At 34.5% G+C, this 25,704-nt stretch overlaps 3 protein-coding genes and 2 pseudogenes across 3 annotated transcripts; 4 read left to right on the top strand and 1 right to left on the bottom strand.

Annotated features, from left to right (window-relative positions):
• Nucleotides 1-362: 362 nt before the first annotated feature.
• Nucleotides 363-1,213, top strand: LOC120191129 (ubiquitin domain-containing protein 7SL RNA1-like). Its single transcript, XM_039194124.1, has one exon. It carries the CDS (start codon nucleotides 389-391, stop codon nucleotides 1,211-1,213), a length of 825 nt encoding a protein of 274 aa, XP_039050055.1. The 5' UTR covers nucleotides 363-388.
• A 408-nt stretch (nucleotides 1,214-1,621) lies between these two features.
• LOC120190492 lies at nucleotides 1,622-2,886 on the bottom strand (annotated as a pseudogene).
• A 2,796-nt stretch (nucleotides 2,887-5,682) lies between these two features.
• On the top strand, nucleotides 5,683-7,221 carry LOC120190499 (CRIB domain-containing protein RIC10-like). The gene is made up of 4 exons (XM_039193579.1): nucleotides 5,683-5,754; nucleotides 5,867-5,964; nucleotides 6,085-6,130; nucleotides 7,079-7,221. Exons 1-4 carry the CDS (start codon nucleotides 5,691-5,693, stop codon nucleotides 7,219-7,221), a joined length of 351 nt encoding a protein of 116 aa, XP_039049510.1. The 5' UTR covers nucleotides 5,683-5,690.
• Nucleotides 7,222-10,937: 3,716 nt separating this feature from the next.
• On the top strand, nucleotides 10,938-14,026 carry LOC120191137 (homeobox-leucine zipper protein MERISTEM L1-like). Its single transcript, XM_039194129.1, has 9 exons — nucleotides 10,938-11,215; nucleotides 11,315-11,621; nucleotides 11,698-12,111; nucleotides 12,218-12,319; nucleotides 12,418-12,618; nucleotides 12,705-12,879; nucleotides 12,968-13,239; nucleotides 13,339-13,434; nucleotides 13,517-14,026. The coding sequence occupies exons 1-9, from the start codon at nucleotides 11,013-11,015 to the stop codon at nucleotides 13,883-13,885; spliced, it is 2,139 nt and encodes a 712-aa protein (XP_039050060.1). The 5' UTR covers nucleotides 10,938-11,012; the 3' UTR covers nucleotides 13,886-14,026.
• A 2,968-nt stretch (nucleotides 14,027-16,994) lies between these two features.
• On the top strand, nucleotides 16,995-24,998 carry LOC120190509 (annotated as a pseudogene).
• Nucleotides 24,999-25,704: the final 706 nt, after the last annotated feature.

Genomic DNA, 25,704 nt, shown 5'->3' on the forward strand with positions numbered 1-25,704 from the left:
TCTTAAAATTTAGCAACTAATTTAAAATTAAAATTATAGATTTTCAATAAAATTTGCTCTAAAGTAATTAATTCGATTTTATATTTTGATAAATTATGAATCTAAAATAGACATTTATCTTTCTATGAACAACAGTAGTGATGGAATCATACAAAAATGGTAAACAAAATCTGCCAAATGTAAATGCAATCCAAAGGTGCAGAATTAAAATTTTCCAAATATCGGAAAAAAATCTAGAGAAATAAATGAGTAAATCGCGGATAACAGTTGCGATACATTGGATATAGGTGTCAACAAACACCAGATTATTCGGCACAAATCAACACTCTCCCACAAAAAAAAACTCCATAAAAAACAAGACAAAATCGCCATTGAAGTCTCTTTTCAAATGGATGTCACCTTTGAAACCCAAAGAGGCAAACCGTTTTCCATTGAAGTTGTTTTCTTCGATACAGTTCTTGAAATCAAAGAGAAAGTCCAGAAATACCAGGGAATACCCATACCTAATCAAACCCTAGTCTTCAATGGCCAAGTCCTTCAAGACGAACGAGACGTCGAGTACTGTGAAATCCTACAAGACTCGCGTATTCAACTACTCGTGGCTTCCGATTCTGATACTAATAATAATAAACAGCAACCCCAAGCCAATGAACAACAATGTTCATCGCCGTTGAAGAAGAAAATACAACTCCACGTCAATACCCCATCGTCGAAAACCTCGCTCCATCTCGAAATGGACTCGAACGACACTGTTTTAAAGGAGAAGATTCACGATCAAATGGAACCTTTCCTGGTTAACCGCCTAGTAGTTCAACCAACTGGTGCCGAGTTACAAGCAAATCGGTCAGTAGGGGACTGTGAGCCGACGGAGAATAACGATGTCGATGCCAATATCAAGCCGTCGCCTACAAGTTCGGGGACGGGGTCGGCGGGTGCTGCTGCAGCGGGTTCGAAGAAGTTGAAGCTGTTGGTGTTGCCAAAGATGGGGACGAAGAAGATACCGGTGGAAATGAACGCGACGGATACTGTTGGGGAGCTAAGGAAGGAGCTGCAAAAGTTGCACCAAAGGCTTCATTTTCATTTGCCACAAGACGGCTACTTTTTCATTTATAAACAGAATGTGATGGACGATGATCGGTCGTTTAGGTGGCATCAAGTTGCCCAAGGTGATACTATTGAGATCTTTAATGGTAGTGTTACTGGTGGATCATGAAAATTGTTGTTAATTTTAACCTAGTTAGTTATAATTATAATGATTTCTGTGTCTATATATTATAACAGTGAAGAAGCATTATCTATGGTTCTTATACCAGAAAGCTTGTCTCTTGTAATTCTTTCAGCATGCTCTTACAGTTCATGTATTTATCCATGACTTTTTCTTGTCTATTATGTTTTTGTCATTGCATATAGAAATGGACATTTTTAAACTATTCTTGAACATTTAATTCAGCAACTCTTCGTTCACGTCAATTAAAATGAATTACCATAAATCGTTGTGTTATATTCGAATCCGTTTTAATATGTATTTATTTTTAATCGAATGAATACATTTTGATAAAAAAAATGATACAAAAAAATTCCTCACTTGATGATAGCTCCTCCATACCCTAATCCCAGGGGCTCAAGAACACTCTCCAGGCAATTTAGGGTAGCGTTCGAAATCCTTGCAATAATCGTAAATCACAAGGTTTCTCTGCATCCAAGCAAAATCCTTCTTCTGATCATCAGTTAAATGCCAAGCATCGTACTGATCCCACCAATACTTGGAGGTGGTCGAAACGCATGCAGGGTAGGGGTCTTCCCATTGGCATCCATCGACGCTAAAATCCTTGTAAGATGACACGAATGGTGCCCTTTTCCAGTCGGTTTTCTCGACCCCGCCTCTCGTCGCCCAGTCGTCGGCGTTCCATATGCTGGAGAACAAGTACACCGGCTTCTTGTTGGGGAAGAAGTCATTTCTCTTGTCGCCATTGTTTTTGAACACTCTGATGGGAACTCTATCAACAAAGAATCTGTTCCCAACACAATTCATTAAGTTTTATTTCTATCAAATTGTCCTCAAACTATGACAATTTTGTGTTGAATGTCCAAATCTTAAATTGGAAGATAATAGAGGGATCAAGCTCATAAACTGGCGTTTTATGGGGACTTACACAAGTTGGTGATTGTTGCAGAGAATGGAATATGTATGGAACTCTTCCGTGAAGTCGAACCAAAGCATGTGACTCATTTCACACCCCCCAACCCCATTTGTACACGTTTGTCTGAATCAAATACGGCTGCCCGGTCCTATTCCCCAAGAACTCGAAATCCACCTCATCTCGCACCGGCCCTGCCTCTTTCTCAGAACACATCTGCCATGGAAACTCAAACCTCAGCTATGGAAGAACACGACAACAACAATCAAAACATCGTATGTTAAAAGTACGAGAAAAGAAACATGCATAGTAAGCTGTCACAACACCAGCTGAATCACCTCCTACCAACTTCAGTTTCATGCTAAACCACCGAAATCTGTATCTTTCCTTGGTCTGAAATCCACAGCCTGAAACAACAATGGCAATTAAGTGATTAACCAACACTGGGATCAGATTCTACACACTCAGTGAACCAAATGATTGCCTGTCATTACATACCTGTTTGTTTGTCCAAGGAGAGGAACCAGGTATTGCCGTCTTCGGATGTTTTGAAATGATCTTCGGAAAACATTATGCTGAAGTTGTCTTCGAAAGAAGTTTTTGGAGCAGCTGCTTGAGACGAAGTACAGAATGCAGATATCAGAGCTGTAATGAGGAACAGAAACGCCATTGGAGAGACCATTTTCTTCACTTTTGTTGGATGAAGAGAAGAGGGTGAGATAGATATCTCTAGTGGATCTCTGACGAGGAAATGTGCATTGAATGATGACTATTTGAAAATGGAGAGTGCATGTGTGAAAGGGGTAGAACAGTAAACCTAGTGTTCTTTGTTTATTGATTATTTGATAATGATTGAATGTACCAACACGCCCATGCAAGGAAGTTCAGATCCTTGAAATAATAATCTAGCATGTAACAGCGTGGCTGTTTTAATTTGTCTTTAGAATATAATCAGGGAGTTACTGGATTCGACAACTGGATTTGGTGGACCGACACGACACTGCCTTGTTTGCTGTTCACTGTCATAGATCATAGCTTGCAACTTGACAGACTAATAAGAGTCAAAAACTCTTTCTCCTCACATGATTGGGAATTGATACATGCTCATAATGCACTCCCACATGCAGCATATATATATATATAGTATACAGGTCTTGGGGCTCACATGCAATAATGTCTTATATGGAAACATGGGTTGTCAACTGTCAAGCATACCCATAGTCCATGACCGAATTTGTGTAAAAAAAGAGAGGTGTAATTCTCGACACATGAATGAAAGAAGAGAAAGACTAAAATTTGCTTGTATATATTCATCTACACTCTAGTCTAGAATTGCACAAGAGCATAACTGTATTGGTGCTTCTTGTCTGCATTCACTTGTTTGTTTCCAGGTGGCATCAGTCTAAAAGTGGATTAAAAGCATTTGTGGATCATTACTACCATCTTTTCGATACCCATCGGCCGGCACTGTCGTCCCTCTACCAGCCGACCTCTATGTTGACGTTCGAGGGCCAGAAGACACAAGGGGTTGATGATGTCACTAAGCTTAATCGGTTTCCGTTCGACCGATGCCGACATGTGATCGGCACCATCTATTCACACAAGCTTCCGTCACAGGTGGCATTGTTGTTATCGTTAGTGGCAGCATACAATTGTCTGGAGAAAACCACCATTGAAATACTGGTACGGTGGATTTGATATTCGTTAATGCAGCTGCAAACTCGTGGATCAGAGACCAGTGAAACTACATCTATATATGGTCATGGCCCGAGAAAGAATAGGTCCAAACTAAACTGGGAATTCGATCCAAAGCTCTAATATAATAGCAAGTGCTGATCGCCAGCCCGTTAAAGCTTCCATCAACTCATATTTGGACCGGCTGTCAAGGAGTACTTGGTTCTACTATAATAATTAGAAATACTCAAATTATTTGAATTCAACTAGTTTTGATCCTATATAATTTCATAAAATTACTTTTTAAAATATTCAAATCTCTAGTAGGTCGGTTTTGTGAGAGATAAATCATAATAAGGGCAAAATCGTATTTAAGATAAAAAAATAATAATTCGACTTGACACCAAATTATTAATATAATTATTTCTCCATATATTTATAAATAATTATTATAATATAAAATTTTCTATATATTTCTTTCTATTATCTTCTTATCTTATTGAACAAAAATTAGCAGAAATTATACAGGTCATTCAAATTTTTACTCAAAATTTGAAATAAATTTAGGGCGAGTGAAACATCCTTAAATATCAATATGAGTAAAGATCAATCGAAAGCTTTTAGTTTTTGAGTCCGAGAAAAAACGACAAAAAATCTAACCCAATCCATGCCCATCCATAAACAATGATAGTAATGTCTAAAAACTCCTGATTTATGTTAATTGAATCTTAATTTGGTTTACATCTATAGAGGATTTTGGATTCAAATGTGTTTAACTGTAATTAAAATTTATCAAATTATAAATAATTTCAATATTGTATCAAAAAGTCACCATTTATTTATATAAAATTTTAATTTGGTTAGCACTTTTACATGTTCGAGAATTTGAATACGTATAAATATAAATATAATTATTTAGGCTTAGAATTTATATATTTTAGTGATAGTATCTATTTTAAAATTTATTTATACTCATTAAAGTAAGATTTTATGTTATTAATATATACCTTAAAAATATTTATAAATCCGTGGATATAATGATTTGGTTTCGAAGCCGAAGGAATACAGAGAAAAAAATAGTGTGTTTCGTTCCAAGAGACAGCTGCCCCTTAACGTGGCTGCAACAATCAGCAATTCTGAGCATAAACTAACCTACAAAAGAAAAGATGATGGAAATTAGCTGGATTCGATTGCTAGACGATTTGGTCAGTAGCAGATTAAGAACATTGATAGGGACAACATTGTTAGAAGTCAGATTCAAAACCTTTCCCAGAATTGGACGGCACGAATTATCAAATTAAAATTGCTTGATAGTTGATGAAAAAGACATGTTTAGGCTCAAGTTTTGACTTTTTATGCTTCTTTCCCCTCTATTATCATACTCGAAGAATTAGCATATTCATGCATGGTAAAAAACCAAGGGTCCAATTTTGGTTTTGAACCCTTTAATACTTTAAAATTCAAGATTTAATCCATATATTTTTATTTAACAAAGACATCTTCAAAACTGCAACAGTTGTCTTATCTATGACCTGTAGAAGTATAATATTTTTCTATTCTCTCTATATCCAAACTCTTCTGGGTTTTTTCGTGCATTTAATGAGAACAGAAAACATTTGCATATTTCTCTCATAGTTGCCTTGAAAGGACATAACGAAAGGCCTGAGTTCCCAATTTTACTCTCTTATCAATAACAAGCCGCCATTGGCATCCATTTGCTTGCATTTTCAGTCTTAGAGATACCATTTTTTCTATGCTTTATCCACTCATCAAAATCTGATAGAAAACGAAGGTATGAAGATTGGATCCACATTGACCTAAGAGGGCTCCCTTCAACATTCAATCATTCTTTGAATCGGCCGTGAGTACTCCACCATCATGGCTACCAAGTCCAAGATCAAAGGGATCTACAAAAGCTTCAAATGCATTTCCAAAATCTTTGGTAAAGTCCCTTTCCATATACACTTTCTGTAAAAATGTAAGAAATATGAACATATTTGAGCATGTTTCCTGGGATTACAGAAAGGGTTTTTTTGTTGTTGCTGTTGTTGTAGTTGTGAAGGAGAGAGAAATGGAAATTGGGTACCCAACAGATGTTAAACATGTCGCACATGTTGGCTGGGATGGCTCTTCTGGGACTGCACCGAGTTGGGTATGTTCCACCATTTTTGCAGTAACATTGTTTGGATATTCAAATGCTACTGTTTGTGTGGGCCAAAGTGGTGTTGTGTTTATATCTTAATCGTTGCATTTGGCATGGAACTTGATGCAGATGAATGAATTCAAGACGGGCCCTGATTTCGCAGCAGCATCAATCGGTAAGTTCCCATATCTTTTCACTACATTTGCCTTATTTGCTTTGATATATTTCACGTTTCCCAAAATGATATATTAATACTGCAATATATGCATGCACGTCTAGATTGTAAATAAATAATAGATAAGATTCAATAAAGAAATTTAATGGTGTTAATAAAGGTTTTAGATTCGAATCTTTTAATAAAAAATAATAGTATCGGACGAACATAATATCTTATATAAGAATTTAACTCGATTCTTAAATGTTAGATAAAGAAACGTCAATATCATATGAAAAGAATAGTAGGTAAAAGGTAAATTTTCTTAGACAAATAGTAAAAAGTTTAATATCATTCAACAAAAGTTTCATGTCTGAATGGTACCGAGAGAACTTTACATCATGCATAAAAATTTTACTCGACTTCAAATATAATTAAAATTTACGTGATAGGTTGTATTTTTTTTCTCTATTATATTTACCTTTGAGATTTTATCATTAGTTATTGTACATCAAATTGAGTATCATAGGATTAAAATCATAATTTGATATTGAGTTAAAAGTGTTTTTTAAGAAAGGAGACACATTAGCATTTTAGCCCGAATAGGTTAATAATATTAACTAATGATATTATCATAAAACTAAATAATTTGAAATCATGTTAAATCGAAGTATTAAAAAGTGAACTTCAAAATAAATTTTTGAATAGTTCGAGGTGATTACAAATTAATAGTATATGTTTAAAATCTTTCTTAATTATTAACAACGTACACATACTCTCCAAACGCAGTTGTTCAAAATTAAATCTTCTAAGAATAATATCATTATTTACCATTGAGGACCACTCGATGAATTCAATAAGCCTTAAATTTAAACATAATAAACTATAATTTTACCACGTTTTCCCTACTTCTCCTTAATTATGATCTCATTGACAATGCTAAAATTACTTTGATTATGTTGTAAACAGATTTTGGACAATCAATGGGATCCCAAACTGCAACAGAGATAATAAGGAACCTTTCTTCCAAGGACTTGTCCAAGGTTTCCAAGAAACAAAACTGGAAAAAGAATCGAAAGTCTTCCTCAAAATCTTCGCGAAAGGCTACGTGAGTATTGGGTTAATCAACAGACTTTGATTTCAACTGATGATTCAGAATTTACACACAAAAATGGTTGCTCAACTTCCTTTTGAATTCATCAAGGTAATAAACAAGTGTACGAACTTAAACAATTCATGCGTAAGTTAGGATCCATAAGTTAAATGTTGAACATAAACTATTTAACGAGCAAGTTTAAGATAGTGTCATGTGTCTTTTTTTTTTTGTTGCTATTTTTATTTTTATAATAAAACATAATAATATCAAATTTTGTTTGTTAAAATTATGCATGTGATTTGATTTCGTTTTAATAAGATCCAAAGGGTTATATCGTTTGATAAATGAATAAAATAGAAAGAAAAATAGGGAGACATGTTAAATCCCTCGTAATGTACTTCTCATATTTTATGCTGATTAAGAATATATATAAAATTCAATTAAAGTGTATTTTTGTATGTAAATTTCCTTTGTAATCATAATATTCTTACTTTTATATTAGGGATCAAGGTTTAAAAGTAAGATGATTAACTCTTACATATTGGTCTATAATATCATTTCTTTGAATACTTGAAAATGAAGATTACATAATTACAAAATATAATAAATAAATAAATAAATAAAATCTTAGTACAATATTGAAATGACGGGTCTGTTTATTTAGTTGTTATTGGTTTTCTGGAAATTGAATTCTGGAAAAATGAATTATATTTACGAAAATCATTTTCAAGAAAATGTTTTCCGTAAAATGAATTATATATTTTTTCTGAAAAACATCTGGAAAACGTTTTACGATGTTGTTTAAACATTTTTTCCACTAGTTGATTAGTTTTTAAAAAAACAATTGTTACAAATATTAAATACAATAAATAATATTATTTATCATAAACATAATATTATTATTTTTAAAATATTAAAATAATTTGTTTATTATTAAATATTATTTTTATAATTTTATTAATAAAAATAAAAATATTGGTATATTTTATTGAAATAAAAATATTATAAATTATATTAATTATTTATTAAAGTAATAGTGTTATATTATATTTTAAAAATATTAATTAGTATATTTTAAATATATTTATTAAAATATTATTAGATTATTATATTAATATTAAATATATAAATAATATTATTCATTGTTAATAATTTAATAATATTATTTCTATGAAATTAATAAATAATATAAATTTTATTAATAATTTATTATATATTATTAAAATAAAAATATAATATCTTATATTATTATAATATAATTGATTATTTTATTATAATATTAAAAATATAATATTTTTAGAAATATTAATAAATATATTTTAAATATTTTAATAATTAATATTTTGATTAAAATGATATTAAAATATTTTATTAATATTAAATTCATAAAATAAAATTATTTTGAGTATTTATTCTTTAAAGTGAAAAGTTCAGAAAATAACTTACAGAAAATCAGACCGTAAGTCATTTTCCAGAAAACACAAAGGAAATTCTGTTGACCAGAAAAAATGTTTTACGTTGACCAACTAGTTTTCCTCCAACCAAACTCTGGAAAACATTTTTCGAAAAACGAATTATGTTAAACAAACACGAAAAAATATTTTTTAAAAAACGAATGACGTGAAACAAACACGTGATTTCGGGAAAAATCAATTCCGTAATTACTTTTTCCCCAAACCAAAAAGACCCAACATCTCAGTTAAGAGACAAGACAGTAAATCGGTTGAAATGCTTTAAACAATCTGATTTCGTAATGTATATGCCATTAATATGAATGTGTTCCTATATACACATGGTCTTTTGTACCTGCTCCTAATATATGAACGTGTTTGCCTTTTACAAGCAACACACACTTTATGTCATATGGTAAAATTAATATATTATGACTAATTTATGAAATAAATTATTATAATGGGCCCATTATTAATTTAATAAATTTAATTATATTTGAATTTTATGATTTAAATTTGTCTTTGTTTGATTAAAAAATTATAATACAATTTAATTGGCGAAGAAATAAAATCTAAAGAAAATAAAGATTAGTATTAAACTACGATTAAGGGTTGAAATGGGTGTAAGGATGGAACTCTTATCATATGAATCTTGCCTCATGTTGAGTCCGTACATGATTTTACTTCTTCTGTAAGATGTTGATTAGAAGTAGAAAATATAGTTTATATTTCTTGTTAAACAAGTTTCTTTTGCATTCAAATGATTATTCATATAAATAGATATTAGGGATTAAGATTAAAAGTTAATAAAATTATTTAAATACATATAAAGATAATTAATAAACATACATGATATCCACAAGTACAACTGTCATTCATGATGTGCACGTGTATAACCATTCTATGTGATGTTCGCGTGTATAACCACATATAATACATATATACTAATAATCTAATATTTGTATTATTTGGTAAGAAATCATTACTAATTAGGTAAAAAATTATTGTATTTATACAAAATTGGTAATTTTATTTGTGTAGTTCTTATTATTGGGTAGATATAAGATTTGCTTTCTGTACATGCAAGGAAAATGTGATATCTTTTTCTTTGGATAAACCCTAGAATTATTAGCTAATTAAAGAAAAGTGATTAATTATTAGTGAATTTATATATTGGAGATGTTATTAATTTCCACCTAATTAATTCATTTGGTATATATATTTAATTTGTGAGACATTACACATTTATTAATGAAAAATTTGGAAAAAATTTAGATAATTAATTTGCATATCTAATATATTTACTCAATTAAAATAAAACTTTAAATTTGTTTAAATCAGTAGTATAATTTAAATTTTAAGAAAATCAAATTACAATATTTTAATTTATTTAAAAAATATCCGAACAAAACCGTTATCGCTCATACTATATATTCATATCACTCATCACCACTTTTGCAAGAAAATTTAAACAAAATGAAAATGGAGAGGATGCCCTCCCTTTCTCTTTCTCTTTCTCTCTTGTAGTAATTACACCTCTTTCTCACCCTCCATTAATGCTAATGCATTTGCACCCTCTCCGATCAATACCCTCTGCAATAACTACTTGGCTACCATATTTCCACCTCTTTCTTCTCTTCATCTCTCTCTTTTTTTCATCTTCTTATTCAGGTAGCTTAGTTCCAGTGACCCTAAACCCTTAAAAATCCATTCTAAAACCTTCTTCTTACGGTTTCCGCTACTATTCTGTTGAGAAAGAGGGAGTACAACAAGTGAGTTTCTTGCAGTACAGTACTAGATATCTATGTTTGAGCGTTACAATCTGTTTTTCGGGGTGAAAATTCGTGATCGTCAAAGGGGTTTCTCACAGTGTCAACTCTGTTGTCTTTTGGCACGTTACTAGAACACCCCCAAAGTCATTTCTGTTGTTTTGAAACTTGTAATAATCCCATTAACTTTCCCCAGAAAGAAAACCAGAGAATATTTGAAATCAACCCAAAAACCTCCATAGAAAATCCAAAGTCTTTCTGGTTAGGGTTTAAAAAGAAGGCTGATTGATAAAAGTTTTCAGTCCCCTTTGTCAACAATCATTAAGGTACTGAGCATTGATTATATCTTAAGTTAGTTCTTAAATAAGTATTAATTAAGATATTAAACGGAGAAAAAGAATATCCTTCTCGATAAACGAGCTTAGACTTTGCCTTAGTATGTGGTTTACTTGCCCCAGAAAGTTCACTGGTTTTGACTTTGTTTTGTTCCCTTTTTTTATTTATTCATTTGCATTGTTCTAAAGTTTCTTTCAATTGACTGGCAAGTTCCTTTTTGTAGAACCCAAAGAAATCCATAGCTTGTTGCCATGTTCAGCCCCAACATATTCGATACGAGTCCCTCTATATTCGAGAGTGAACTGACGGGAAGGATCAGGGTCGACGATGAGTACGACACAAGATCGGTTACCGAAATGGATGCACCTTCCCGGGATGAACAGGACCCTGGCCAACGTCCCAAGAGGAAGCGTTACCATCGTCATACTCAGCGTCAAATCCAAGTGATGGAAGCGTAAGATCCTTTTTCTCTTCTCTCTTGTGATTGGAGATGAAAGTGATGCGAGAGACAAATTAAAGAAGCCTTTTGTCTTTATTTATTTATTCTTCTCAGATTCTTTAAGGAGTGCCCTCACCCGGATGATAAGCAAAGGAAAGAGCTCGGCCGCGAGTTAGGGTTGGAGCCTTTACAAGTCAAGTTTTGGTTCCAAAACAAACGCACCCAAATGAAGTCTCAACATGAACGCCATGAAAACTCTATATTGAAGGCCGAGAACGAAAAGCTCCGTGCCGAGAAGCATAGGTACAAGGAAGCTCTAAGCAATGCTGTATGTCCCAACTGTGGAGGGCCAGCTGCTCTTGGAGAGATGTCATTTGACGAACAGCATTTGAGAATCGAAAATGCTCGGTTAAGAGAAGAGGTAAGTACTAGGAAAACATTACAATGTTATTTTATTTCGAGTCTGATGATCAAATTTGTATACCTTTTTGTTACAGATTGATAGGATATCTGGTTCAGCAGCTAAATATGTTGGGAAACGTACGAGTACTTCCTTACCTCGCCTTTCCGGTGGAGCTATCAATTTTGACACAAAATCTGGGTTTGTAGGAGAGACGTATGGTGTTGGTGATCTTCTAAGGTCAGTTCCCGGGCCAACAGAAGCTGATAAGCTTATGATTGTTGAGCTTGCTGTTGCTGCAATGGAAGAACTGATGAGAATGGCTCAATCTGGGGGACCTTTGTGGGTTCCGGGGGAGAATTCTATAGATGCTTTGAATGAGGAAGAATACATGAGAACTTTCACTAGGGGTATTGGACCAAAGCCTTTGGGGTTGAGATCTGAAGCTTCAAGGACTTCTGCTGTTATTATCATGAATCATGTTAACCTAGTTGAGATTCTCATGGATGTGGTAATCTTTTCTTTTGAAGTTCGAGAGTTGCATCAAATATAAATCTTTTATTCAAATGCTTATCTTCACTGGAATTATTTATTGATTTCAAGTAATTGATTTGCAGAATCAGTGGTCTAGAGTGTTTTGTGGTATTCTTTCAAGAGCTATGACACTGGAAGTCCTCTCAACTGGAGTAGCAGGAAGCTACAATGGAGCCTTTCAAGTGGTACTAATTAGTTGCTATACATCAATATTAACACGCACGAAAGAGTGCATTTTGTAGAACATATACCATTTGATCTACCTAACGATCTACGTTTTCAGATGACAGCTGAGTTTCAAGTCCCTTCACCACTTGTACCAACTCGGGAGAACTATTTCGTGAGGTATTGTAAGCAGCACGGTGACGGAATTTGGGCGGTGGTCGATGTTTCCTTGGATAATTTACGCCCGAGTCCGATCTCCAAATGTAGAAGAAGACCCTCAGGTTGTTTGATCAAAGAATTACCAAATGGATACTCAAAGGTAAATCACATCTTTAGTTTACATTCCCTGTTTATAGCAACCAAAAGCTTCATTTAATAATCTCATATGTTTCCATGATACATCAGGTTATATGGGTTGAACATGTAGAAGTGGATGATAGAGCTGTCCACAACTTATACAGACCATTAGTCAATTCCGGATTAGCTTTTGGGGCAAAACGATGGGTGGCTACGCTAGGTCGACAATGCGAACGTCTTGCGAGAACGATGGCCAGTAACATTCCAAGCCGGGATCTATGTGGTAAAAGCAACTTAACCCCATTTTCTTGCAAATTCAATTGCCAGTGTAGTAGTGCACTTCATTCTCTGTTTTGTTACATGTTCTACAGGTATAACTAGTCCAGAAGGAAGGAATACTATGTTGAAGTTGGCAGAGAGGATGGTGACTAGATTTTGTAACGGCGTCGGTGCTTCGACCGCCCATGCTTGGACTACTTTATCGACAACCGACTCAAGTGATGTGAGGGTAATGACCAGGAAGAGTATGGATGATCCAGGCAGGCCTCCTGGTATTGTGCTAAGTGCTGCAACTTCCTTCTGGATCCCAGTTCCACCAAAGAGGGCTTTCGATTTTCTAAGGGACGAGCGGTCTCGAAACGAGGTAAACGAACATAATCATCAAGCTTTCAATCATGGCGTTCTCATTGTTGCTTCTGTTCCCATAAACCCTAAACCTTAAACATGCAACTTTAATATATAGTGGGATATCCTCTCGAATGGCGGTGTAGTTGAAGAAATGGCTCATATAGCTAATGGACGTGATCCAGGCAACTGTGTCTCCCTGCTGCGCGTAAATGTAAGTTGCAAAAACATACTTTAGATCTTTGCATAACATATATAATTAAGCTAACATTTTCCAATTTTAAACAAATCCGTAGAGTGGAAACATAAGCCAAACCAACATGCTGATACTACAAGAGAGCTGCAGTGATGCTACAGGATCATACGTGATATATGCCCCAGTCGATATCGTCGCCATGAACGTCGTCTTAGGCGGTGGGGATCCCGATTACGTTGCACTTCTACCGTCAGGATTCGCAATACTTCCTGACGGTTCGGTACACAACAACAGAGGAGGAATTATGGAAATCGGCTCCGGCGGCTCCCTCCTTACTGTTGCATTCCAGATTTTAGTCGACTCGGTTCCAACAGCAAAACTCTCTCTAGGATCTGTTGCTACCGTCAACAGTCTAATAAAATGCACAGTCGAAAGGATCATGGCTGCCGTCATGTGCCATAATGCTTGACCGGAAATGGTGTATGAAAAGAAGTCAAGAACGCACCTTTCATGATCCTTTGCTTTGTGGTGATTTGAAACAACAACAAAAAGCACAGAATCACCACCTTGCAGGGAGAATAGCTTGGTTCGGGTATTGACTTTGCCAAAAACAAATCACCATTTTCGTGACCTTAATTAGGGTTAAGATCTCAGACTAATTTCGTTTCCTTTCTTTTTGGTTTCATATGTTTCATGTTTCATGTTTCAAGCTTTAGTTTGGACTCATATCCGCCGTTGACAAACATTTGTGGCTGCTTTTTGTTTTGGTACCTTTGAAATTAATGAATGCCCTTTGCTTTTACCTCATAATTTTCCGGGTTAAATTATGTCATTAGTCCTTATATTATACATAATTAATTGTGAATTATGCTTCGTTTTCAATACATAGCTTTGCTTTTATTACATAATTCTTACATAACTTGTTTATTTAAGTAATTTAGACCGAGTCTCACTTATTAGAAAATTTGAGGGTTAAAAAATTAAAATAAAATTTAAGTTATTAATATTTGATATTTTATTTAAAGTTAAATATTAAATATAACTAAGTTTTTTTAAAATATAAAATTTTAAAGATAATATATTAAAAGAAAGGGTAAAGTACACAAATGGTCCCCTAACTATTGGATATTGTTTTGTTGAGTCCCCTAACTATTATAAGTGATAAATATATTCTTATCTACCTAATATTCTTTGTTTTTTTTCATTGAAATTTTTCTAACAAATAGCTAAATTTTAAATTATCAAACATAGTTAAAATTTTAAACTATTAAAATTATTAATTTTTGTCGAATAAAATTTGTTAATCATATATCAAACGAACCCTTAGTTTAGTTGGCATAACTATTGCAACATCAAGAATTATGTTAGTTCGAATGTGCTTAAGTGCATAACACACTAATATCATCCTATTTAAGAGTTTGAGGTCTTGGTATAGTTTATATACATACATACATACATACATACATACATACATACATACATACATACATACATACATACATACATACATACATACATACATACATACATACATACATACATACATACATACATACATACATACATACATACATACATACATACATACATACATACATACATACATACATACATACATACATACATACATACATACATACATACATACATACATACATACATACATACATACATACATACATACATACATACATACATACATACATACATACATACATACATACATACATACATACATACATACATACATACATACATACATACATACATACATACATACATACATACATACATACATACATGCATACATGCATACATGCATACATACATGCATACATACATGCATACATACATACATACATACATACATACATGCATACATGCATACATGCATACATACATACATACATACATACATACATACATACATACATACATACATACATACATACATACATACATACATACATACATACATACATACATACATACATACATACATACATACATACATACATACATACATACATACATACATACATACATACATACATACATACATACATACATACATACATACATACATATACATACATACATACATACATACATACATACATACATACATACATACATACATACATACATACATACATACATACATACATACATACATACATACATACATACATACATACATACATACATACATACATACATACATACATACATACATACATACATACATACATACATACATACATACATACATACATACATACATACATACATACATACATACATACATACATACATACATACATACATACATACATACATACATACATACATACATACATACATACATACATACATACATACATACATACATACATATCTAATAGTTTAGATCGAGTCTTAGTTTAATTAATTTCTTTTGAATTCGTTCAATTTGTAAGGTTTTATTAAAAAAAAATAGTTTTCTATGATATTTTTTTTGTATGTCTCTTTATCTTTTTTGTTTTTTTGTAGGATAAACGAGATTAACTATTTATTGCGTCCAAGATAATTAAGTTCGAAATACAAGGCAAAATTCTTCACGTAATGCTTTGAAAAAAAAAATAATTCTTCACATATTGCATTTGATTAATTATTTGCTGAAGTAACGTGATTTCTACAGTAACAAGGTTGGTCGCCAGGTGCTCCGGGCGACCTGTGCAGGTCGCCATGTCGTCCGAGCTCGAGCTCTTCCAAGAAAGGTCGCCAAGCAATCCATGCAGCGTTCAGTCTTCATGTGCATGGGCGATGCAGATAACTGCTGCATTTCAACGCCCTTGGAGATAGGTCGCCAAGCAATCCAAGGTTAGCCCGTGATTCCCCAGCCTCTGTTCCCTTGCTGCATGGTAAACCAGAATGGCAGCAGCAGCTAAACTAGAATGACATCAATATTTGCTGCATCCCAACGCTCGAACCAATTTCAGTAAATAAGCACGATGACAAGGCGTTCGGACGAGACCTGCACAGGTCGCCCGGAGCACCTGGTGACCAACTTTGTCACTGTAGAAATCACACTATTTCAGCAAATAATTGATCAAATGCAACATGTGAAGAATATTATTTTTTTCAAAGCATTACGTGAAGAATTTTGCCCGAAATACAATTTAGAATATCGGAAATAAACCATACAGGTGAAGAACAATCAAGTGTTCAGTGGGAGAGAGAATGAGCCACAACGTTTGCATCTCGACGGGTAAAAGCAATTTTAAAGCTCGGGTGAAGGGCTAGAAGTCTACGAGCTTCAGCAAGATGGACACCAACGGTTGAGAAGTCAGCGGTAGCATTTGCTAGGGTTGTAATTTCTCTTAGTGGATTGTTAGAAAATATGATGGATAACCCTTACTTCTGTTTGTGTTCCAATTGAAGAATCATTCATTAATAACCAACGTGATTGTTTCCCCAATCGTCTTCGTTTGGCAAAAAATAGGCCCATTTTAAGCCAAACTCTTTACCTCAAACATCTCTATAAAGCAATGTACTGTGTATATAAATCTCCATAAAGCTGTGTAATGTGCATAGCCATGGATATTTCCAGGAAGCTCTTCGTTGGTTTCCTTCTCTTGCATATGTTCTTGTTACCTCCCTCCGTTTCATCCGAGCTGCTAACTGAGGAACAAAGCTCGGGTAATCCACCGTCTGCATTTCCTTCCGACTTTCTCTTCGGAACGGTCTCGTCTACTTACCAGGTTCGTAACCCGATCGGACTAGTTAGGCCGTCTCGTGAATAGTGGTGTAAATAAATCAGATTCAAACCAATAAAATTATATTCATATTTATTTATTTATTTTTTAATGTGTTCACATTCAGTTAGTTTAGTGTTCATAAATACGATAGTTTATAGTTCCAACACTCTTTTTACCTTAAAATGATAAAATTAAGTCACGAATCTTTCAACTTTAAAATTCATTTTATGTTATATTTAATCCATACATTCACCAATATTTGAAATATAAAAAGTAGAAAAAGGAGAATTGGATAAACTAACTTATAAACAAGATTACACTGTGATTGTTCGCGAATATAAATGAATTAAACACAAATATATTCGTATTCATTCATTTATTAAACAAACATAAATTTTTTTATTCATATTTGTTTATCTAATTTAATAAACTAATATTATATGAACGGTTCATAAATAATTCATCAATAGCTATGTTCACTTACACTCCTACACATTAGAGCTTTACGTCGATAGACTAACAATACTGAAAATGATTCTTTTCATCTTCCAAAATCGGCAGTATGAAGGTGCTTACCTGAGCGGTGGTAAAGGTTTAAGCACTTGGGATGTCTATTCCCACAAACCAGGTAATTCCACTTTCCATCGCAAAAACTCTTTAACACTACAAAAAGAAGTGATAATATGATCGATATTTGCAGGAAATTTGATCGCTGGTGGAAGCAATGGAGACATAGCAGTGGACCATTATCATAAGTATTTGGTATGCCTATCTGCTTCCACCTGAGATTCTATAGATTTCTGGTCGAAATGAACAGCTACCATATGATTATTTGTCATGTTTATATAGGAAGACATTGATCTGATGCATTCGCTCGGGGTCAACAGCTAACGGTTCTCTATTTCTTGGGCCAGAATTCTTCCCAGTTTGTCTTTTGACAGCATCATTAATGATTTGTTAAGATTAAGCTTTTAACTGAAATATGATATGTATCTAATATGTACGTATGTACCATTCAATTTCCTGACAGAAGGTAGATTTGGAGAAATCAATGAAGCTGGCATCAACTTCTACAACCACCTTATTGATTCTCTCCTTGTCAAAGGTTTATGTTCCTTTCTTGGATGACCTTTCTTAAGCTTTCTACATAAATTTCGTATATCTTGACCGTCTTTCAGCATCGTTTTCCAGCAGGCATTAAACCACATGTAACATTGACCCATATGGAGTTTCCTCAAGAACTTGAGGACAGATATGGGAGTTGGCTAAGTCCCCAGTCACAGTAACTATCTTGTTCATGTTTGTGGACACATTGACCTTAGAGACTAATGACTTTAACTCTTGTTTCAATCTCAGGGAGGATTTTGCACATTTTCCAGACATCTACTTTAAGTCCTTTGGAGACAGGGTGAAGTATTGGGTCACCTTCAACGAGCCAGATATCCAGGTCAAGCTCGGTTACCGTACCGGTACATCCCCACCGTCACGATGCTCCTTGCCATTCGGAAATTGTACCCATGGTGATTCAGAGAAGGAGCCCTTTGTAGCAGCCCACAATATCATCCTAGCACATGCAGCCGCTGTTCATATTTACAGAACCAAATACCAGGTACCAATTACTGCACTAAGCAGACAATTCTCACTGATTCAATGTAAGCTTGATCAACAACTTTTGAGATTTAAACTCTAGGAATCACAAGGAGGCAGCATCGGAATCGTCTTGCATTGCGATTGGTATGAACCGATCAGCAACTCTGTAGCCGATAAGATAGCAGCTGAAAGAGCTCAAGCTTTCACCATCAATTGGTAGGTTCCTTCACCATTCTCTTCTTCAATTCCTTATGCTGTCTAACACCTCACTATACTCACATATAGGTTCCTAGAGCCAATCATTTTCGGAAGATATCCTCCCGAAATGATAAGCATTGTAGAATCTATTTTACCCGAATTTTCAACAACCGAGAAGCAGAAGTCGAATAAAAAGCTCGATTTTATTGGAATCAACCACTACAATAGTTACTACGTCCAGGATTGCATTTTCTCCGCATGTGAACCTGGAGACGGAACCTCGAAGACGGAAGGATATTTGGCACGGAGCACACAGAAAAATGGCATCCCTATGGGAAACCTGTAAGTAAACCATATCAGTGTTGAAATGTCAAAGCATGGGCGGCTATTTTTCTATAATGGTAGCATAGGGGCTACTTTGGGAAGCAAAAAATTGGTCCAAGTTAGGCACCAAATTGTTGAAATAATAAATGGTAAAATTGCTAAATTTAGTCACTATATTTTAGGGTATTTATAAGATTAATCCTTAAGCTTCAACTATAAATACCCTATCCTATTGAGCTCCAAAATCATCCCAAATCATTCTAACTTTCTCCCAATACTAGAGAATTTAGAGAGTTTTTCTTGAGAGTTGTTTTTTCCTTTTTTCAAGAGAGAATTTTATTGTTTTCTTCTTGTTAGATCGAGAGAGGTTGTAATTCCTATTTTCTCATAGTGAAATTCTTCTACCGTTGCTCGTGATTTTTACCCTATATTATTTAGGGGGTTTCCACATAATATTTGTGTCTTCTTTATCTTCATTTTTATTTTCTCAAATTATCAGTTACGATTTTACTATATTCGATAGCCGTCTTGCACAACAATTGGTATCCGAGCTAGAATAGAGTGTGTAATATCTACTTATTGTCTTTGTGGTTGCCACCAAAAAGTGGATCCTCCAACATAAGAAAGTAAGAAGATATTACCCTTCTTTGAAGGCTTCAGAGAACTATTCACGACAGTAAAATAGTGTAAGTTATTCATAATAGAAGCTATGGCAACGAAATTTGATATTGAAAAATTCAATGGGAGAAATTTCTCATTGTGGAAATTGAAGATGAAGGTCATCCTGAGGAAAGACGGTTGTCTAGCAGCTATCAGTGAAAGGTTGGTAGATTTTACAGATGACAACAAATGGATCGAAATGGACGGGAATGTTATGGCAAACTTTCATCTAGCATTAACGGATGAAATATTGTCAAGCATCGAGGAGAATAAGACAACTAAGGAGATATGGGATCATCTCACCAAATTGTACGAGGCCACATCGTTGCACAATAAAATTTTACTTAAGAGGAAAGTGTACACTCTCCGTATGCCAGAATCTACTTCAGTGATGGAGCACTTAAACACGCTGAACACTTTATTTTCTCATCTTACATCCTTAAGATGTACAATAGGAGAACAAGAACGTATTGAACTTCTACTTCAAAGTCTACCTGATTCGTATGATCAACTCATCATCAACTTGACAAACAATAATGTCACTAGTATAGTCTTCGATGACGTTGCAGCTATTGTTCTATAAGAAGAAAATCGACACTAGAACAAGGAAGACAGACAAGTAAATATGCAACAATCAGAAGCGTTGACAATGATGAGAGAGAGATCAACAGAACGTGGCCAAAACAGTCGTCACATGTAGATCGAAGTCGAGAAGAAAAAAGAATTTAAAGTGCTACAACTGTGGAAAGAAGGGTCACTTGAAGAAGGATTGTTGGAGTCTAAATAAAAACTCCAATCTACAAGGCAATACCGCAAACACTTCAGATGATGGAGATGATCTATGTTGTGAAGCGTCAACAACCGTGGAAGGTAAAAAACAATTAGCAGATATATGGCTCATTGATTCGAGAGCAACATATCACATGACCTCAAGAAGAGAATGATTTCATCATTATGAACCTGTCTCAGGAGGATCTGTGTATAGTTGCAATGATCATGCCTTATAGATCGTTGGCGTAGGAACCATCAAATTGAAGATGTATGATGGAACAATTAAAGTTGTTCGAGATGTGCGGCACGTGAAAGGCCTAAAGAAAATTTTATTATCCTACGGATTGTTGGATAATAATGCAAGCAAGATTGAAACATGGAAAGGAATCATGAAGGTGTTCCGTGGAGCGCTTGTGGTGATGAAAGACGAATAGATAGCAGCAAACTTGTACATGCTAAAGGGAGAGACTTTGCTAGAAGAAAAAGCCTTTGTTGCCTCATGTAGTTTAAATTCTGCAATGCTATGACATCAGAAACTTGGAAACATGTCAAAACAATGAATGAAAGTCCTTGTGGAGCAAAATCTAATTACAGGCTTATCAAATGTATCACTTACTTTGTGTGAGCATTGTATAACAAGAAGCAACACCAGTTGAAATTCAACATGTCAAATTCTAGAGACAAAAGTGTTTTAGAATTGGTTCATTCTGACGTATGGAAAGTACCAGTTATATCCCTAGGCAGAGCAAAATACTTTGTCTCATTTATTGATGACTACTCCAGGAGATGTTGGGTGTACCATATTAAGAAGAAGTCAGATGTGTTTTCAACTTTCAAAAACTTCAAAGCGCGGGTGGAACTTGATTCTAGAAATAAGATCAAGTGTTTCAGAACAGATAATGGAGGAGAATATACAAGTGAAGAATTTGATGACTTTTGCAGGAAAGAATGCATCAAAAGACAGCTCACAGGGGCGAACACTCCTCAACAAAATGGAGTGGCAGAGCATATGAACAGAACCTTGTTAGAAAGAACAAGAGCAATGTTAAGCGTTGCAGGCCTAGAAAAATCATTTTGGGTAGAAGCAGTTAATACCGCCTGTTATTTGGTGAATCGAGCTCCATCAACTGCAATAGAGCTGAAGACACCAATGGATATGTGGACTGGTAAACCAGCTGATTATTCAAACCTCCATGTATTTGGAAGTATTGTGTACGTGATGTACAACTCCCAAGAAATTTCAAAGTTAGATCCAAAATCCAGGAAATACAAATTCTTGGGGTATGCTGATGGTGTAAAGGGGTATCGCTTGTGGGATCCCACTGCCCGCAAAGTGATCATCAGCAGGGATGTTATCTTTGTAGAAGATAAGCTACAAAGAAAAGAAGAAGATGATGATAGCGCTGAAAAGTCAGAGACTACATAGATACATGTGGACAAGGAGGTTGAACAAGGAGATTCTTTTGAAGCATTAACAACACATGATGAACAAGAACCAGAGAGTTCTGAAGCTCCAACAACTCGTCAATCAGATCGTGTGAGAAGACGTCCCAATTGGCACTCATATTATGTTATAGAAGGAAATGTTGCATACTGCCTTTTAACAGAAGGCGGTGAGCCATCAATATACCATGAGGCAATAAACAGCTCATATGCTTTACTTTGGATAATGGTGATGCAAGAAGAAATCGAAGCCCTTCATAAAAAATAATACATGGGACCTTGTGCCACTACCACAAGAAAGGAATCCAATTGGTAACAAATGGGTCTTCAAAAGCAAGCGAAATTGTGACGATCAAGTTTAGAGGTATCGTGCAAGACTGGTGGTAAAAGGATATGCTCAAAAAGAAGGTATTGATTTTAATGAAATCTTTTCTCCTATGGTTTTACTAACAACAGTTCGAGTAGTCTTGGAAATGTGTGCTACATTGAATTTACATCTAGAATAGCTAGATGTTAAAACAACTTTTCTTTATGGAAATCTTGAAGAAGATATTTATATGCTCCAGCCTGAAGGTTTTAAAGAAGATGAAAAGAAGAACATGATTTGCAGGTTGAACAAATCTCTGTACGGTCTAAAGCAGGCGCTGAGGTGTTGGTATAAGATATTTGATTCCTTCATTATGTGCCTTGGATACAATAGACTTAATGCATACCCTTGTGCTTATTTCAAGAGGTTTGGTGATAACGATTTTGTTATATTGTTGTTGTATGTGGATGACATGTTGGTTGCAGGACACAACAAATATCATATTGAAGAATTGAAGACACAACTGGCAAGGGAATTTGAAATGAAGGATTTGGGATCAGCAAACAAGATTCTAGGGATGCAAATTCATCGAGACAGAAGTAATATGAAAATTTGGCTTTCACAAAAGAATTACTTGAAGAAGATCTTGTCACGATTCAACATGCAAGATTGTAAGCCAATTTATACCCCTCTTCCTATTAACTTCAAATTATCCTCCAGTATGAGTCCTAGCAGTGAAGAAGAGAGGATAGAGATGTCTCGAGTATCGTATGCATTAGCAGTGGGAAGTTTAATGTTCGCTATGATATGCACAAGACCAGACATTGCACAAGTAGTGGGAGTGGTTAGTTGGTACATGACAAATCCAGGCAAAGAGCATTGGAATATAGTAAAGAGGATCCTGAAATACATCAAAGGGACCTCAAATATTGCATTATGTTACGAAGGATCAAATTTACTTATCAATGGGTATGTTGATTCTGAATATGCAGAGGATTTGGTTAAAAGCAAATCTACTACATGATATGTGTTCAAAATTGTTGGTGGAGCTGTATGATGGGTTTCAAAATTGCAGTCAGTTGTGGCTACATCCACAACAGAGGCAGAATATGTAACAGCTACATAAGCCAATAAAGAAGCAATTTGGTTGAAGATGTTATTGGAGGAGCTTGGGCACAATCAAGATTATGTCTCTTTGTTTTGTGACAGTCAAAGCGCCTTGCATCTAGCAAGAAATCCAGTATTTCATTCAAGAACAAAGCACATACGAGTTTAGTACCATTTCATTCGTGAAAAGGTAGAAGAAGGAATGGTAGATATGCATAAGATCTATACCAAAGACAACATAGCAGATTTCATGACAAATGCTATCAAAGTTGATAAATTTACTTGGTGTCGATCCTCTTGTGGTCTGTCAGAGACGTAAGAAACATGAAGGTACAATGTAGAAAGAATGGTGTGAATATATGATTATTCCAATTAAATCTTCAAGTGGGAGATTATTGAAATGTCAAAGCATGAGCGGTTATTTTTCTATAATGGCAACATATGGGGCTGCTTTGGGCGGCTAAAAATTGGTCAAAGTTAGACACCAAATTATTGAAATAATAAATGGTAAAATTGGTAAATTTAGTCACTATACTTTAAGGTATTTACAAGATTAGTCCTTAAGCTTCAACTATAAATATTCTATCCCATTTAGCTTCAAAATCATCCCAAATCATTCTAGCTTTCTCCCAATACTAGAGAATTTAGAGAGTTTTTCTTGAGAGTTGTTTTCTCCTTTTTATCAAGAGAGAATTTTATTGTTTTCTCCTTGTTAGATCGAGAGAGGCATGTAATTCCTATTTTCTCATAGTGAAATTCTACTACCGTTGCTCGTGGTTTTTACCCTATATTATTTAGGGGTTTTCCACGTAAAATTTGCATCTTCTTTATCTTCATTTTTATTTTCTCAAATTATCAATTACGATTTTGTTCTATTCGATAGCCGTCTTCCACAACAATCAGTATACTACATCACAAGTTAAGCTAACAGCTAATGCTTTCCATCTATGCAGACTGGGGTCAATGGAAACAATGTTTATCCCCGAGGATTCGAGAAAATCGTGACCTATCTCAAGAAGAAATACCATAACATACCTATGATCATCACCGAAAACGGTATGATAGACCAAGAGGAATCATTTTAATGCATGCATACCATAAATGCTCATGTAATCTGGTGTTTCCTTGTAGGATATGGTGATATGAAGAAATCGAATTGTACTACCGAAGAACTCTTACATGATGCGAAACGAGTGGACTACTTGGCTCGATACTTGGATGCACTGTCGAAGGCAATCGGGAAAGGAGCAGACATTAGGGGTTACTTCGTCTGGTCTTTGCTAGACAACTTCGAATGGAACCTTGGATATACGGCTTTATTCGGACTTCATCATGTTGACCGTAAGACTCTTATGAGAACTTCAAAATCATCAGCAACTTGGTACAAAAGATTCATCTCTCAGCACGCTGTAAACGCCTACAAAATTTATAACATGCAATGAGTGGCCAAGGCTATGTACAAGGTCATTTGTGATAAAACCAGGGACTAGAAAGGTTCAAAATTAGATAAACTAATATTTATAATAAACTAAGGGGATGTTTGTTTACTTCAGAATGATTAAGCGCTGAATGATTCAAATGACGAATGATTCAGAGGTTCTGTATGAATTAGCTCTGGATGTGACATGTTGTTTGATAATAGCTCTGAATCATTTAGAATGTACTTCTGTGCTAAATCATTCAAAATGTACTTTTGTGTTGAATCATTTAGCACTGTTTTGCTGAATTAGTCAACACTGAATCATTCAGATGTGCGAAACAAACGCGATGAATGCTGAACGGTTCAACATTCAGCGTTGAATGGTTCCATTTAGAGCCAAACAAACGGCTCCTAAGTTTTTATAATGATTAAACTTGAGACCTAATATTTATATCAGAAAATCAGATTTCAATATTTCTCTTTACTTACATATTAATAAGATTATACGAGAAATATCTTGAATTCAACAATATCAAGACCTCTTTTCTGTCTCAGTGACAAATATAACATAACAAAAGCGTTATATTATTTACTCCATAACACTGAATAATCTCTTATGATGCAGTAGAGTCCTGAAAGATATTTGAATTACACTCATATAAGAATAAATCTCAATTTGAATCCATCAATTTTTGGAAAATTCAATTTAATCTTTGAATTAATCCAAA

Source organism: Hibiscus syriacus, unplaced genomic scaffold (genome assembly GCF_006381635.1).
Source record: "Hibiscus syriacus cultivar Baekdansim isolate YM2019G1 unplaced genomic scaffold, ASM638163v2 tig00004111_pilon, whole genome shotgun sequence".
NCBI classification, from domain to species: Eukaryota; Viridiplantae; Streptophyta; class Magnoliopsida; order Malvales; family Malvaceae; genus Hibiscus; species Hibiscus syriacus.

What these genes read in the sequence shown, in the direction of transcription:
- LOC120191129 (XM_039194124.1), top strand. Translation starts at nt 389, where the DNA reads ATGGATGTCACCTTTGAAACCCAAAGAGGCAAACCGTTTTCCATTGAA.
- LOC120190499 (XM_039193579.1), top strand. Translation starts at nt 5,691, where the DNA reads ATGGCTACCAAGTCCAAGATCAAAGGGATCTACAAAAGCTTCAAATGC. An exon ending in CTGGGACTGCACCGAGTTGG is followed by an intron (nt 5,965 to 6,084) that starts GTATGTTCCACC and finishes AACTTGATGCAG; the next exon opens with ATGAATGAATTCAAGACGGG. An exon ending in TTTCGCAGCAGCATCAATCG is followed by an intron (nt 6,131 to 7,078) that starts GTAAGTTCCCAT and finishes TGTTGTAAACAG; the next exon opens with ATTTTGGACAATCAATGGGA.
- LOC120191137 (XM_039194129.1), top strand. Translation starts at nt 11,013, where the DNA reads ATGTTCAGCCCCAACATATTCGATACGAGTCCCTCTATATTCGAGAGT. An exon ending in TCCAAGCCGGGATCTATGTG is followed by an intron (nt 12,880 to 12,967) that starts GTAAAAGCAACT and finishes CATGTTCTACAG; the next exon opens with GTATAACTAGTCCAGAAGGA. An exon ending in ACGAGCGGTCTCGAAACGAG is followed by an intron (nt 13,240 to 13,338) that starts GTAAACGAACAT and finishes TTTAATATATAG; the next exon opens with TGGGATATCCTCTCGAATGG.